The sequence below is a fragment of the Telopea speciosissima genome, chromosome 6 (assembly GCF_018873765.1).
Source record: "Telopea speciosissima isolate NSW1024214 ecotype Mountain lineage chromosome 6, Tspe_v1, whole genome shotgun sequence".
Lineage (NCBI taxonomy): Eukaryota > Viridiplantae > Streptophyta > Magnoliopsida > Proteales > Proteaceae > Telopea > Telopea speciosissima.
In genome coordinates, this window is record NC_057921.1 from 45,397,501 (window position 1) to 45,414,729 (window position 17,229).

At 43.8% G+C, this 17,229-nt stretch overlaps 1 protein-coding gene across 1 annotated transcript; it reads right to left on the bottom strand.

The window, feature by feature from the left end:
• Window positions 1-7,193: 7,193 nt before the first annotated feature.
• LOC122665812 (cytochrome P450 82C3-like) lies at window positions 7,194-8,340 on the bottom strand. Its single transcript, XM_043861947.1, has 2 exons — window positions 8,272-8,340; window positions 7,194-7,844 (listed from the first exon to the last, which is right to left on the bottom strand). Exons 1-2 carry the CDS (start codon window positions 8,338-8,340, stop codon window positions 7,194-7,196), a joined length of 720 nt encoding a protein of 239 aa, XP_043717882.1.
• Between the last annotated feature and the right edge of the window lie 8,889 nt (window positions 8,341-17,229).

The window sequence follows — 17,229 nt, forward strand, 5'->3', positions numbered from 1 at the left end:
CAAGGGAGCTTCAAAATGTGGTAAAATTTATGTTTTTACCCTTGTTTTGAATAGGGAGGGGGGGGGATTTATTTGGCCTAAACATTCACACTTGGACAGATCAATATAAAAAGGGCATACCCAGTGTACGAGGCTCCCGCTACTGCAGGGTCTGAGAAGGGTCATAACTATTTCCAGACTCAAACCCGTGACCACTTGGTCACAATGAAACAACCTTATCGTTGGACAAATCAATATACAAGGATAAATCATATACATGGTTTGGTGGGTGTTCTCTTTCACTAGTGATAAACCAAAAATATACGGGCCAGTCCCGAAAGGCCACGTGTCCTGACCCGAAGGAGAAGGTAGCTCAAGCCCGGCCACGATAGAACCAGTTCGGTAACCCATGAGGAATAAGACCCAAGAGGTCATCCAAAGGCCAAGTCTGCCATGCAGGCCGGTGACGAGGTCCAACCATGATGTATCCCATCACTAAAAGGTCACAACTGGATGTATACCAAAGGGAGGTCTAACCCAAAGAGGTATAAGTCTAACCAAACTCGATACGTGAAGAAGACGTTTAGGGAGCCTCTTCCCTACTAGGACTCTACATCTCACAAGGAACTATTCCAATTACAACTCTACTACGTGATAGACTCTTCCACGAAGAATACTTATCACCAACTGGGACTCTCCACACCGCCATACTCAACTATAAATACTCAGGTATTCTACCCCATTAATCATCTTGAATTTAAATAATTCACCTGTTGCTAAGAGAGATCTAACTTAGGCATCGGAGAGTCCTAGGCCGGAACCACACTGGTTCTCCCTTGTCCCTGACGTCCTTTTGCAGGTTGCGGCACCCGAAGGACGTACCGGGGATTTCCTAACGCAACAACCAATGACTGAAGGGAACGTTCATATTTGAATATTTGTGAATTTTACATAGGTTACATCTCATATGACATTTGCTTAAAGGATTAAGACTTTCAATATTTAAAATGATACTCATTCTACTTTATCTCGGATAACTAGTTCTTCTCTTGTGTTTAATAATTGGATTATAATTGATCCGACTGATAGGGGTGGCTAAGTTCTATTTGGACTTAAACTTTTCTTTTTTTTTTTGGTAAAGAAATTTATTAACGCTAGAAAAAAATTCCAGACGAACCAGAGAGCAACGAAAGTAAAATACAAGAAGGAGGAGGACCCTGCCAATACAAATCCTGCTGAGAGAACAGAAGAAATAACAGAAAATGCATGACAAAGAGTTCTACAATCCTTGACAATAGGCTTAATTCTCCATGGAACAGTAGGAGAGGAACCGGAGAGAATGTTGGTGAGTAGGAGGTTGTCGCTCTCTATAATTACTTGCAATTGACCCAGCTCAATCGCAATCTGCATAGCACAACGGATGGCTAAAGCTTCTGCCACTAAGGCTGAGTTGTTACCAATGCCTTGAGAGAACCCACATAAGGAGGAAGTGGAAGAAGATCTGCATACTCCCCCAATGCCTGCAGGGCTAGGATTACCTTTGCTAGCTCCATCAACGTTGAATTTCACAAACGGGAAGTGAGGAGGAATCCAACTAACCCAACGGATATCACGTCCTACTTTTGGCTTGGAATTATACATTTGTTCCCTTGAATGGGTAATGGCCTTTAGAATGATATGTCGTGGATTAAAACTCAGGCATCTAAAAGTAAGATCCCAATAGCTGTTCCAGATGAACCAGATAATACTGCAAAAGAGAGAGGCCTTCAATCTATCTTCTCTGCGAGTGTCATTGAGGAGATTAGCTACCGTTGAGATTCCTGATCCAATGTCTTGATTAGAGAATAAGTTGATTAGCCCTGTTTACTGCCATATTCCTTTGGTAACAGGACATTCAAAAAATAAATGATTAGCAGATTGCGCCTGAATCTGACATATGACACACACTGGATTTAAATTGAAGCCCCTCTGATTTAAGAGATCCGACAGTAGGAGCTTCATATGGAGGGTTTTCCATAAAAGATGTTGGATCTTAGGGGCCATAGGGAGGTGCCACAGCTTAAGCCAGACTAGATTTGAAGGATGAAGGTTTTCTTGTACAGCGAGAAGATATACAAAAGCAACAATGAAGTTGCAGAAGAAGTACCATGCCACACCAACTTGTCTTTCGTAGGAAAAATAGATAATGGAATAGAAAGAATATGTAGTGCCACATTAGGGGGCCACCACTGGAATATCAGATCTCTTTTCCATGATCTATCTTGATGATCAGTGAAGAATTCAACAGTAGAAGGGGCATTAGGGAGGAGAGGTAAAGGAGCAATATACTGAGGTCTATGAGGTATCTAGTGGTCCAACCAAGGATTAATAGAGCAACCATTACCAACCTAGAAGAAGGAACCCTTGACAAGGAGCTCTCTACTCCAGTAGACAGATTTCCAACCCCACGAGGATGAGTTGGGGCATTTGGCTTGAAAGAAATTAGTTGTTGGGAAGTACTTCTTCTTCATGAGTTGCACCCAAAGAGAAGAGGGCGAAGTAAGCAACTCCCAACCTTTCTTAGCGAGAAGGGCATCATTCATTGGTGCAGAAAGTTTGATATTAAGACCACCCATTATCCTAGGCATACAAATGGTATTCCATGAAATGGTGGGCACTTGTGAGTTGACTCCATTGGACCAATAGAAGTTTCTACTGATGCTATCCAGAGACTTTTGAATAGAGACCGGAATTTCGAAGCAGGACATGGTAAACTAAGCCTGATAAAGTAGTTTGAACCAAAACAATTTTACTAGCAGGGCTGAGATATTGAGTCTTCTAGTGTTGAAGTTTCTGGGTCACCCTGGCTATCAAATTGTCACGGTGATGCTTTAAAAGCTTTCCATTGACAAAAGGGATTCCCAAATAATTGTCCAAAGATGTAGTAGGAGAAAATTGAAAGAATTCTCTTGGCTGTCTCTTAATTGCGGAACTCACATTGGGACTGAATTGGGCTCTTGTTTTGTTTATATTCAAAGCTTGACCAGAGAAACTGCAATAGACCTCAAGAACATCATTTAGAGCTCTTGCTTTAGCCATCGTAGCCTCCCCGAAGAAGATAAGATCATCAGCAAAGGCCATATGAGTTAATTTTTCCCCACCTCTGCAAATTTGAATGCCTTTGATTCTGTTTTGTTGATGTGCCAGCACAAGCTTGGTAGAGAAAACTTCGGCACATAGGACAAAAAGATAGGACGAGAGGGGATCCCCTTGTCTTAAACCCCTAGTTGGTTTGAAAAAGGCCTGAGGGGATCCATTAAGCATAATACTGAGTTGGGTGCTCTCTACACAAAACATGACCCTCTCAATCCAAGTCCGGTCGAATCCAAAGCTTTTAAGAGTGCTCTTGAGGAATTCCCATTCAACTCTATCATATGCTTTTTGCATGTTCACTTTTAAAGAGAAAATCCTTTACCTCCTCTTCTGGTACTCTTGATTTTGTGAAGCAGCTCGTGACAAATGAGGACATTATCTTGGATATGTCGACCCTTAATGAAACCATTCTGAGTGAAGGAGATGACTTTGTTTAGGATGGGTCGCAGGCGACTGACAAAGATCCTAGAAATGACCTTATATATGAAATTACATAAGCTAAATGGCCTGAATTCCAAAAAGGATGAGGGATGATCCACCTTCGGAATAAGAGAAATATAAGTCTGATTAAGAGCAAGGGTAAAAGTTCCCTGAGAAAAAAATTGTTTGATGTAGGTGGAAACTTCCGCTCCAATCACAGGCCAAGCAAACTAGAAAAGTACTTCCATCTCTCTACCATGAAAAAAAGAGCTAGGAATAAAGTCCGGTTCATTAATGTGGATCGTATCATTGTCACTGATGAAAATCAACTTGGTCAAGCTTTCACTGACTTTTTCAAGGGTTGTGCTTTTCTAGTTTTCTTGTACTCATTCCCTTTTCCTTTGGTTGATGAAATATTTTTCTTCTATTTTTAAATATTTTTTGAGAAAATGATGTACACACTAGCAGGGTATAATGGAATCTTATAATCCAGCACTTTATTGATCATTAGATGAAGTTAGAGGCATCTCAACCATTCAATATTACTATCCTACCAACCGTGATCCACCTCTAATCCACCGGCTCTCCTCTTCCCATCCCTCTTCTCCATCTTCAACTCCCCCTCCCCCTCCCCCTCCCCCTTAGGAAAATCAGAGATAGCAAGCTCCATTGCAACTTGAAATTTAAGCTCAATTACATCAGAGCAGCAACATGATATGATTGAAAGTTAAACTCAATTACATCACCCACCACGGTTGATGAAACGGGGATTTAAATCCTCTCCAATTCCCTAATGGTGCAGTATGGTGCAGTTCGAGGTGGAGAGGTCGACACCTGGTAGCCGCGACATCCAATACAAGAGAGAATAATCTATACAAAGTAAGCTACTCTATACAAGGTAAGCTGACTACGCAAGATAACAAGAAGTATATAAGGAAGGCTGACTCACAATACAGCTAATGACTACAATGACTATAGCTAACCATTGGGACTATAGATGAAGACAACCCTTATGAGTTCAGTAAGCATTTGAAGGTGAGAATTGATTTTCTACAACAACCAACAAATAGAAGCTTTGTTGTCACCAAAAGAAGGGTTGCACCAACAACACGGTTGAGGGCGGGGATGCAAGGAAAGAGTCGAGGAGGGTGAATTAATGAAGATGCAGGTAAAGGGTAAAATGGTATTTTTCAAACTTAACACAAAGCTAATACTGTCAGCCAGAGGGAGTACGAGTGTAATTATTGAAAATATAAGGGAGGGGTGTACTTAAGGCAGAGTACAGGGGAGGAGATGTAATTTTCCCTATGTCAGATTGTCTCACAAATGCCAATATTCAAGAGGCAGGTCCGGTAACCTCACCCGGACAAGTTTAGATTGAACCTGCTTCTCATGAATATTAAAATTAGGCTTCCAGAGCTGAAACCTGATTGATTAACCTTTGAAACACACCGAACTACACCTCCAAACCTTCGCAATATCCCCCTCAGAAGCGAACTAGAAAATCACAAACCCCTTCCCCAACAGGTGCATGATCACTCCTTATTTTAGATTCCATTTTTCCTTCGCTTCCTTCCTCAAATCATCAAGAGATGCCAGTTGTAAAGTAACCCTTCCAATGAGAGCATTGTCAAGAAAACAACGGCCCTAGAAGTAGTGATTTGTAGAAGAAACCGAAATAAGAAAGAGAAGAGACAACACATAACGCACAACACAAAGGATTTACGTGGTTCACCCCCAAGATGAGAAGCTGCATCCATGGCCGAGCGACAGATCAAGTTTTCACTATCTCTGAAAAAGTTACAAACCCTCTTTATCAGCCCTCCTAGAGAAAAGAACAATATATAGAGAAGCCCTAACCCAGAAAGTACAGAAATACCCCTGAGCCCAAAAATGACCAACTAGTCAGGGTCGGCCAAAACTAAACATGTTGAAATACATATCGTTTCGAAGGTCTCAATGAGCTCTACACAACACATTACCTCTGGTGGTGATGTATCCGCTTTTTAGGCTATCCGAGCTGTTTCGAGGCTGAAACAGCCCTCTGAAGATCCTCTGAACCACTTTCTAGACCGAAATCAGGTTTCACCAATAACAAGCATGACAAAATATATGATGATTCTCCTTGTAATCCTTCTAAAGAATTCTGATATGAGTAATACTGCCTGCCTGAATCGGCTCAGGAAGAGCATCGATATCAGGCCAAGCAAAGCCTCCAACTACTTTCGTAAGACTATTGAGTAGCCTTATCCGCACGAACCATCTCCCCTGATACACCCTCCTCTACCAGACATGGAACCACGGCCTCCTAACCAGACCATGATCCACATCCTCCTGGTCACCTCCACCTTCTTAGTCCTCACCATCACGCACCCCCTGGATAATAGACTCTCCCCCCTCTCAATGTTCTTTTTTTTTTTGTTTATGTTTGTCAGCATGTTAGATATTCCTTGGGTTTTGTAAAACCCTAATCCATCTCCATATAGTGATCTAGAACACGATTGAATAAAAGAACGGGAAAACAATGTATACCTTGCACCCACGTATATTGGAGAAGAATAATCCCCTCTGTCTCGCCATCCTTCACTGATGAAACTTTGATCAGGATCTTCTCCAGTCTCCTTGTCTCACACACACCTCTCACATCCTTGGTGGGAAGAACAGAGAATGAGATCAAGTGACTACAGGGACCCTAACCATGTATTTATAATAAATACAAATCCTAATCCAATCCATCCTTACAATGGAAAAGACTAATATACCCCCATTAACCTTAAAGTAGTCCCAAACTGGGTTTTATGCCCATGGACCCACACCAATAGAATAGGACATAATTAATTAAGCCCAATCAAAATAGAACTTGTCCTCCCACAACGATTCCCAAATATGATGAGTCACCAAACCCTACTTGTTTGATCTTGAGTTTGAGAGAGATAAGAGAAAGAGAGAGAGCAAAAAGAGAAAAGAGAAGAAGACGATACAAAGTTTTTAACGTGGTTCGGTTTCACTAGAAACCTACGTCCACAACCTGTATTTCCCACACTATTTTCACCTATTCTCTTATTATATAGATGTTGAGAGATAGGTGTTTTGATGTTACAAGGACAAGTACAATAGGATGGATAAGTACAATAGGATTTTTGGTTTAATATTCTTGAGTAAATCTGGTCATTATCCTTGAGCTTGGAAGAGTTTGAGTGCAACTCCATTGATGCAGTAGCTTTGTGCGCTGGTTTAGGGATAAACACAATAGTTGAGTTGGCATTGTTATCACATGAGCCATTATCACATGTAGAGAGGATGTTGGTCTCTACAAGATTAGCCGTTGGAGAGGGATCTCTATCCTTATCACTTACACTGCTGAAATTTAAAAATCCTATTAATGTTTCTACATATATATTAAAAGCTAAGAATATAATTGGGTTTAAAATATTTAATTATTATATGTCAAATTGTCTCACAAACTTTTACTATTATTTATTATAACTGGTCAAGTTACATGGAGGGCTTCGTCGAATTCCAAGCCAAGTAGATTCAACATTTTCACAACCCAACCCAGTCCAATTTAACTTGCCTATCAAGTCTAGCCCGGCCCAACCCAGCAAATAGAGGTGGGCCCCAACCCAACTTCCATTAGCTTTGATTCTTAGGATTCATAAAACTTAAGATTGATGGATATGCTTCATCTCATTCATTTGATAAAGCTTGCAAGGAAGACGAGGCATGAGAAGGACTTCAAGTGGGGTTGCCTTGAGATTGGTTAACCCTGAGCTCTCTGTCATATCCACAGGTTCATCTGAAGGGGTTCCAAGCTCGAACCCTTGAAGCAAACGAGCAAGAATCAAGTGCACAACTTGAGTAGCAAAAGAAACCCCAGGACACATTCTCCTGCCAGACCCAAACGGTATTAATTCAAAATTTTGACCTCGAAAATCAATGCCTATGTGGCTTGTAAGAAATCTCTTTGGACGAAATTCATATGGGTCGAACCATATACGTGGATCTTGATGGATCTTCCACAGGTTTGTCACTATTCGGGTACCAGCCGAGACCCGATAACCAGCTATAGTGCACTCTTCCATGGCCTCATGTGCTGTTAATGGAGCTGCCAGGTATAATCGTAATGTTTCCTTGACAATAGCTTGGAGATATTCCAATTTAATGATATCTGATTCATCTACCTTTCTGTCCTTACCGATATGCATGTCCAACTCCTCTTGTGCTTTTTTCAGTACATGACGATTGTTGAGTAATAGTGAAAGAGACCATATACGAATCGCCTCAATACTGTCATTGCCTCCTAGAATCATATTCTGCAAATCCCAATTTATATATTAGAACAAAGAAGAAATTTTAAACATACAAACCAGTTCTGTACAAATCTAATAACAAAGTTAAACCTATTATATATGGATACTCTCCTTTTGCACTAGATTGACTTTTTTGTTTGTTTTTTTGTTAAAGATCAACAAAGTATTGTATAGCTTATAAAATAAGATATAATGTACATCGAATGACCAAGCTACAAAAGAAATTCCCTCTCCACCTTCGGCATGGGCATTAGTAGCGAGTGAATTTCAAAAGCAAAATCAAGAAAAAAACCCCTCATTGGGCGAACTTATATCTAGGTCTTAATCTCGCATCCTAACTTAAGTCCTAGTTAGTACAATATGGAGCCGCAACTCAAATAATTGAAGTTCTTGTAGCTGCAGCATGCTTTGCTAAAATATCCGCCATTACATTTGCTTCTCTGAAACAATGATTAATATTCCATGAATCATAGCCAAATACTGACTGTAAAACCGCCATCTTTGTTGAAAGCACCACAGAATAGAGTACTAACCAGTGCACAAACACGCAAGTACTATAGTAGTGGAATTTCTCAGCCTAGCCCGACCTAGTAAATTCACCAATAAGGGTTTCACGATGCCCGTATCATGAGCATTTTCTCAGTCTCTCTCTTTTTTTATATGTAGCTAGGGGTGAAACAGGGCCAAGTTGGGCCGGATTTTTTAAAACCCCAGCCCAACCCTAAGTCTCTTAGTTCAGCCCAAGCCCAACCTGGCCCTAGGTTTGGTTAAGATACCTCAGCCCAGCCCAACCCGACCTTGATTGACCCTAATTGGGCTGGCTAAGCCAAGTTGGCCCTAATTTTTACCAAGGTCTGGGTTGGCCCCGATTGACCCTATTTTGGTGACCCTAATTGACCCTTTTTTTTCTTCTTCCATTTGCGTTGTCCTATGCATTAAAACAATGAGAAACATGTGATTGGGTATTGACTTGTTTCATACTCAATTGACTATTAGACTTTTCTTTGGGTTAATAAACTTAGTTCAATCTTAAAATTTTAAATACTTTCGTTCAATAGATAACTAGACTGTTTTTTTTTGGTAAACCAATAGATAATTAGATATTAAACAAAAACTGTAATATTTTAACATTAAATTGTAAAACATAACTAAACACAGGGCCAGGTCGGGTCAGGCTTAGCCCGAGGCCTCAACCTTGGCCCAGCCTGACCCTAACCCCGGGCCTGAAAATTTCAACCCTAACCCTCCCTCAGGGTTGAAAAATCCAGCCCGGGCCCTATTCAGGCTCATGGTGGGGTTGGGCCGACAGGGCCAAACTTACACCCCCATATGTAGCTCCCTAATGCAAACCGTGTGATGCCTTCTCTGATGCTCCCATTGGCTTGGGTGGGAGATTCCATCCCATCCCATCCCACACCATCAGCGTGTCAATACCCTCTTATTTTAAATTTAAGAGCAATTCTTTGAAGACAAACAAGTCAGATACCTAGCCGAAACATAATTGTGATTAAACCATCTCATTACATGGTTGATCATAGAGAAAATTTATTTGAAAACAAAGGATAGATATGAACTTAGAAAGAGAATTAGCAATTTCTATATGGAACCGATATGGAAGTGTAAGAATTCAAATCAGAAACTTAAAAGTTAACTACAACAGAATTAAGATAAGGACTAGCATGGTTTCAATAATCGAGAATCGAATCAGTGAATCCATCAATTTGGCTGTGATCAATCTTGATTCCAGTCTATTGGGCATGGCTGATTTATGGCAAGAAACCCTATAATTGTTGGGTATTGAAACACCCACTAAATACCTCACCATTGGCATGGTGACACGTTTCACGATGATGGGCTCGGACGTAACTTCGTCATGATGATTCCAACAGAATAACTCGAAGATCAGTTCAGTTCAAGGATCGGTCCTTACTTGGCCTGCCCGAAAGAGGCCAGGTTGATACAAGCCGAGCTGAGCATATTCAAGTCAAGAATCAGGGATTCGTAGGAGAAGGGAGGATCACTCCACCCAGATCATGCGAAACATGTGAGCTCGGGTCATGCTTCCGGCGTGACCCCTCAAGACAGATGTCCACTCAAATAGCGCTCCACCTCAGCACTTCCAGGACCAGAATAAGGGTCTACAGTCGATATGGGGCCTATGACGGTCTACAGTGTGGAAGCTATAAATAAGCAGGTATGTCTTAACTCAAAGGGGGTCCAAAAATATGTGAAAAGCTCAGTCTTCTTAGCTATCGTATTATCTGTGGGTGTGTGATCTAATTTAGGCATCGGAGCTCAATCGGTCGGCTCAGACTGGTCTAGATTGACCCGTATTGGTTTTGCAGGACGACTTGGCCAATTGGAGAGCAGAGCGGATCGGGCACTAACAGATTGGCGCTGTTTGTGGGAAACTCAGGACACGAAAGCTATGATAATGGATAGGACAGAGACATCCCGAGGAGGACAACCTATCACCCGACGGGCCTCGAAGGAAGTGCAACTACCACCCGTAGAAGCTCAGCACGGGATTGTTGAACAAGGAGGACCAAGTATCTTCCAGCAGTGCAGGGAGATCTGGGAACCTTGTTTCCACCCCTACAGCCTACACTACCTGAATTTGCCGCCCTGGATCCAAATGCACGGGCCACCAACGCACAGGTCCAGCAGTTGCAGCTTCATATTCTAGAGAATCATACGTTGTTTCAAACATGCCTAGAGCGATTGGATAATATTGCTCGATAGGGTCGACCCGACCATATCATTCCCCCGCCACCAGCAGGAGATTCGACCCAACGGTCGATGAGCCCCAGGGGTTAGAAGCCGGGTATCACGCCCAAGAGGGGGGACGACAGATGTTAAACAAGGAGGTCGAAAACATATCGGGTTAGAGAGCCCACGACCTGAGAAGAGCAAGATGCGTGTGGAAGTCGAGATCGGCGAGTCAAAATGTAGAAACCCTGAGCTTGATCCCAACCATGCTTGGGAAAAACGGTTGCAGGAATTGGATGACCGAGTAAAAAGTTTAGGTAAGAAGGGGAACGGAATACATGCCTTCGCCCAGCATCACCCATTCAGTAACGAAATTTTGAATGCCGATCTGCCTTGAGGATTCAACCTGCCTAACTTCGTCATGTACGAAGGGAAGACCGATCCTATAGATCATGTCAGCTACTACATCTCGATCATGATGATATATGGAGGGATAGATATGGTGCTGTGCCGAGCTTTTTTGGCCTCGCTTAAAGAGACGGCGATGTTGTGGTTCTCAAAGCTAAAGCTGAGGTCGATCAATCGCTGGAAGGAGTTGGCTGAGGCCTTTGTGGCGCATTTTTAGAGCAGCATTAGGCAGAAGAAGACGGTGGCTAACTTGTTTGCGTTAAAACAACGGAAGGGAGAGCCAATTAGAGAATTTTTAACTCGATTCATGAATGAGTCATTGGATGTGGAAGACTTGGATGAAACAATGGCATTCAATGCTTTGCACAATGGAGTGACCGATGAGGAGCTAGTTAAATCCCTGGAATGGAATCAGGCAACCACCATGCCGGAGCTAATGGAACGATGTAATCAATACACCAACATAGCCGAGGTATTGGCGGGGCGGGGTGAGGCTTTTGGAGGAGCAGACAAAAAGAAGAGTATTGATAGGGAAGAACGTAAGGATCGCCATGAAGATCATCAAACCAGAAGAGATGATAAGAGAACCAGGTCGGATCGGAGAGAAAGAGCACCGAGCCCAGATTATATGCCGCTCAACACAAGACGCTCGAAGATATTGCTACAAATCTAAAACCGAGGAATACTTAACTGGCCTAACCCGATGTTCACCAAGGCCAGGGATAGGAATCCCAACAAGTACTGCCGATTTCACAAAGATACTGGGCATGACACTGATGATTGCAGACAGTTGAGGAGAGAAATAGAGAAGCTAATCAGCGAAGGTTACCTCACGCAATACATGGACAATGCGAAGGTGGAAAGGAGGACAAACCAACCTTATCACGGTGAGGACAGAAGGGAGAACCCAAGAGACAGGAGGAATGAAGGTCGGCCCGGAGACAGGAAAGAATGAAGGACGAATAGAGAGCCATTCAGGATTGGGGGACAACGCCCTGACAATAGGAATGAAGCGGAGGTGAGTCCGATCGCACCCGGTGCCCCAATACTCACTGTTTTGGGAGGCCCTGGACCAGAATCAATCAGAAAAGCCAAAGCTCATGCTCGGTTAGTAGGGATCGCAGAGGCAGCCAACAAACAGGTGAAGCAGGAACCTATCATTAGCTTTTCCGATGATGACAGGGAGAATATCAGTTGGCCCCACGACGATGCAATGATCATACAGGCTATGATTGACAACAGACCGGTTTATCAGATTCTGGTAGATATTGGTGCATCGATTGACATAGTGTCCTATGAAGCATTTTGACAGTTCGGGTTCACAGACGCCGACCTTAAGCTAGATGGCACAAATTTATATGAATTTTTTGGGGTGTCTGCAACCATTGAAGGTACGATCGAGATGACATTGACGGCTGGGACCCACCCAAACACGAAGATTATAAGGGTAAATTTTATGGTGGTGAAGGTCGTCTCGGCTTTCAACGTGATTCTCGGTCATCCGTCCTTGAATTCTTTGGGGGCCGTCATCTCCACAAATCATATGCCGACCAGAAGAAGTCGAGAGAATGCTATGCTGCTTTCGTAAAGATGACGAAAGGGAATTACCGTGCAATGACCTGTAGTATTGAGTTACCGGACCAAAGAGATGAAGCGGACGAGCGAAGGGGTGAACCAGTGGAGGAACTCATCGAGGTGAAACTGGCAGCAAACCCCGACAAAGTGGTATACATCGGTAGCCAGCTAAAGCCCCAGCAGCGTGAGGAGATGGTTAACTTTCTCAAGGCAAACGCCGACGTATTCACCTGGTCGACAGCCGACATGTCGGGAATACCACGCCGCATAGCCGAACACAAGCTGTGGGTCGATTCGACCAAGAGGCCAGTACAGCAGAAGCGTCAAAACTTTGCTATGGATAGGCTCGCTACGATCGCAGAAGAAGTCAAAAAATTAAAAAGCTCGGGCTTTATTTGCCCCATTGAGTTTCTGACCTGGTTAGCAAATGTAGTCATGGTACTTAAGGTCAATGAAAAATGGACGATGTACGTGGATTACACCGACCTTAACAAAGCCTGTCCCAAGGACAATTACCCATTGCCTCGAATTGATCAACTCATCGACGCGATGGCGGGATACGAGATGCTGTCCTTCATGGACGCCTACTCGGGCTATAACCAGATAAAGATGAACGAAGCTGATGAATCCCTGACAGCATTTCGAATCAAACAAGGAAACTTCTGCTATACAGCAATGCCTTTCGGTCTAAAAAATACCGGAGCCACCTACCAACGCATGGTCAACACGGTCTTCAAGGATCAGATTGGCAGGAATATGGAGGTTTATGTCGATGACATGCTAGTTAAGAGTAAAAAGTCAGAAGACCACATCGCTGACCTTAATGAGGTGTTCGGCGTCCTCAGGAAGTATCAGATGAAGCTCAACCCGACAAAATGTGCGTTTGGGGTCTGTTCAGGAAAGTTCCTCAGCTATATGGTGTCTAAACGCGGCATTGAAGCTAACCCCACTAAAATTAAGGCAACAGAGAAATGCAGCCACCACAGACGGTGAAGGAGGTCTAGCTGTTGACAGGGAGAGTCGTCGCCCTCAACAGGTTTATGTCATCGGGCCGGGGATAAATGCCACCCGTTCTTTAAAGCCCTAAAGGGATTGAGGGACCCACAAAAGTTCAGTTGGACGAAGGAATGCCAGGAGGCCTTTGAGGCCTTGAAAAACTACTTGGAGAACACCCCATCATTGGTCCGACCCGAGCATGGCGAGGATTTGCAAATTTACCTAGCCGCATATGAAGTCGCAGTAAGTGCTGTGTTAGTGAGGGAAGATTGCTCGGCCCTACTTCAGAGGTGTATTATGTCAATCACGTATTGGTGAACGCCGAGGTAAGATATTCTCATATCGAAAAGCTAGCTTTTGCACTAATCACCGCAACAAGAAGATTGCGGCCATACTTCCAGGCTCATGTGATCATTGTCATGACAAACCAGCCCCTGAAGAAGATATTACACCGACCTGACCTATTGGGCCAACTTGTAGGATGGGCAGTAGAGCTCAGTGAGCACCGGATAGAATTTCGACTGCAGCCCGCCATCAAAGCCCAGGCGTTAGTAGATTTTATGGTGGAGTGCACATTTCCCGATGATGTACAAGAGCCGGGGCCAAGCCGACCTAGAGAACCTTACTGGACATTGTTTGTGGACGGGTTGAGTTGGACGAATGGAGGCAAAGCAGGACTAATTTTGATTAGCCCAGAGGGATTTGAGATACGATAAGCACTGCGATTTCTATTTCCAGCTTCCAACAATGACGCTTAGTACGAGGCCCTCCTCGCGAGGCTACAAATTTCCCGAGCCGTCCTAGCATCAAGAATACTGGTCCACAGTGACTCTCAACTAATCGTGAACCAAGTAAGAGGTGATTATGAGGCCAAGGAAGAACGAATGGCAAAATATCTTTCGAAGGTCAGGGAACTGATCGGCCAATTCGAGAACTTCAAAATTCAGTAGATACGGCGGGAGGAGAATAGTTTGGCCGATGCATTATCAAGGTTGGCGACCGATACGGAGTGCCAAATGAACCGACCTATTTATGTCGAAGAACTGAGCAAACCGTCGTACCAGATTGACGAAGTTAATAGTATAGAAGAAGGGCCAAGCTGGATGGATACCATCATCCAATACTTGGAGCACGATGTCCTGCCAACTGACAAAAAAGAGGCACGTACCGTGCAACGAAGGGCTACAAATTATGCATACATTGATGGGGTGTTATACACGAGGTCGGTCTCAAGTCCCCTGTTACGGTATCTTGGACCAAACGGGGCCCAATATGCACTAGAAGAAGTTCATAAGGGAATCTGCAGGAGTCATATGGCAGGGAGGTCCCTAGCTTATAAAATACTATGGCAGGGTTTCTATTGGCCCAACATGCAATGAGAAGCTGGAGAGTACACTCGATGATGTGAGCAATGCCAACTGCACGAGTCGGTGCCGCATTAACCTTCTACATACCTGACGCCTATGCTCTGCCCCGTTCCTTTCGCCATGTGGGGAATGGACCTGCTCGGCAATTTCACCCCAGCCTCGAGAAACAGGAAATATTTAGTGGTGGCTATTGATTACTTTACGAAATGGGTCGAGGCCAAACCCCTGGCGACGATCATCGAGAAGAATATTCAGAAATTCTTCAGAGACAAGATTATTTATCGGTTCGGCCTACCCCGGGTCTTGCTCATGGATAACGGGAAACAGTTTGACAACCGAGCCTTCAGAGCTTTTTACGACCTGTACCAGATCGAATTTTGTAATACTTCAGTAGCACATCTACAGTGCAATGGTCAAGTAGAGGTCACAAACCGAACAATTAAGGACGGGTTAAAGAAGAGATTGGTAGGTGCTAAGGCAAAGTGGGTGGAGGAGCTCCCTAGCGTATTATGGTCCTATAGGACAACCGTTAGAACACCCATAGGAGAAATGCCATTCCGGTTGGCTTACGGAACCGAGGCTCTGGCTCCAGTGGAGGTAGTAGCGACTTCGCATCGGGTAGAGTGCTTCGACGAACAGCTTAACGAGGAGGGACTCCGAGGCAATATAGATTTTCTAGAGGAAGTTTGAGAGAATGCCAGGAATAGAAATGAGGATTACCAGTGTAGGGTGGTGAGGTATTACAACCACAGAGTTCGACCACGATGGTTTCAGGTCGGTGACCTCGTGGTCAGAAAGGCCAGTGCTTCTGATCCAAGAAACATCAACAAGTTGTCCACCAACTGGGAAGGCCCCTACGTGGTTTCTAGAATAGTCCAGCCAGGCACTTATTACCTCAAGACAATGGACGGTGAAGAACTCCCCAGGCTGTGGAATTCAGGGAATATGAAGAAATACTATCAATAAAAGATAAGGAACTGTTCATGAGGCCCATATTTTTGTCATTGTGTACCACAGTCTATAAAGTACTATGAATGAAATTTCAGGAATTTTCCACACTTCTTGTCAATGGCTCAAGGCAATATGCAAAGATCGTCCTCATCCGTGAGTTGATGAGGCCGACCTTAGGGTTGGTAAAGACCTCAATTTTGAGGCATCAGCGAAGATCGTCCTCATCCGTGAGTTGACAAGGCCGACCTTCGGGTTAGTAAAGACCTCAATTTTAAGGCATCAGCGAAGATCTTCCTCATCCGTGAGTTGACGAGGCCGACCTTCGGGTTGGTAAAGACCTCAATTTTGAGGCATCAGTGAAGATCGTCCTCATTCGTGAGTTGACAAGGCCGACCTTCAGGTTGGTAAAGACCTTAATTTTGAGGCATCAACAAAGATCGTCCTTATTCGTGAATTGACGAGGCCAACCTCCGGGTTGGTAAAGACCTCAATTTCGAGGCATCAGCGAAGATCGTCCTCATCCGTGAGTTGACGAGGCCGACCTTCCGGTTGGTAAAAACCTCAATTTTAAGGCATCAGCGAAGATCGTCCTCATCCGTGAGTTGACAAGGCCGACCTTCGGATTGGAAAAGACCTAAATTTTGAGGCATCAACGAAGATCGTCCTCATCTGTGAGTTGGCGAGGCCGACCTTCGGGTTGGTAAAGACCTCATTTTTTAGGCATCAGCGAAGATCGTCCTCATCCGTGAGTTGACGAGGCCAACCTTCGGGTTGGTAAAGACCTCAATTTTGAGGCATCAGCGAAGATCGTCCTCATCCGTGAATTGATGAGGCCGACCTCTGGGTTGGTAAAGACCTCAATTTTGAGGCACCAGCGAAGATCGTCCTCATCTATGAGTTGATGAGACCGACCTTCGGGTTGGTAAAGACCTCAATTTTGAGGCATCAACAAAGATTGTCCTCATCCGTGAGTTGGCGAGGCTGACCTTCAGGTTGGTAAAGACCTTAATTTCGAGGCATCAGCGAAGATCGTCCTCATCCGTGAGTTAATGAGGCCGACCTTCGGGTTGGTAAAGACCTATATTTTGAGGCATCAGTGAAGATCGTCCTCATTCGTGAGTTGACGAGGCCGACCTTCGGGTTGGTAAAGACCTCAATTTTGAGGCATCAATAAAAATCGTCCCAAAGAAGGAAGCCATACACGCTATGCAAAACATATATAGAAGAAAAAGAAGAAGAGAATGAAAAATCCCTAGGGATATCTTTACAGAAGTCCTCAATTGCATCTTGTGTTTACATTTAAAAAAAAAAGAGAAGAAGGGAAGAGAAAGAGAGACTAACAAAAAACCAAGTATCGACACAAAAAGAAGAAAAAGATCGGC

What these genes read in the sequence shown, in the direction of transcription:
- LOC122665812 (XM_043861947.1), bottom strand. Translation starts at nt 8,340, where the DNA reads ATGGCGGTTTTACAGTCAGTATTTGGCTATGATTCATGGAATATTAAT. An exon ending in ATTGTTTCAGAGAAGCAAAT is followed by an intron (nt 7,845 to 8,271) that starts GTAATGGCGGAT and finishes TGGGATTTGCAG; the next exon opens with AATATGATTCTAGGAGGCAA.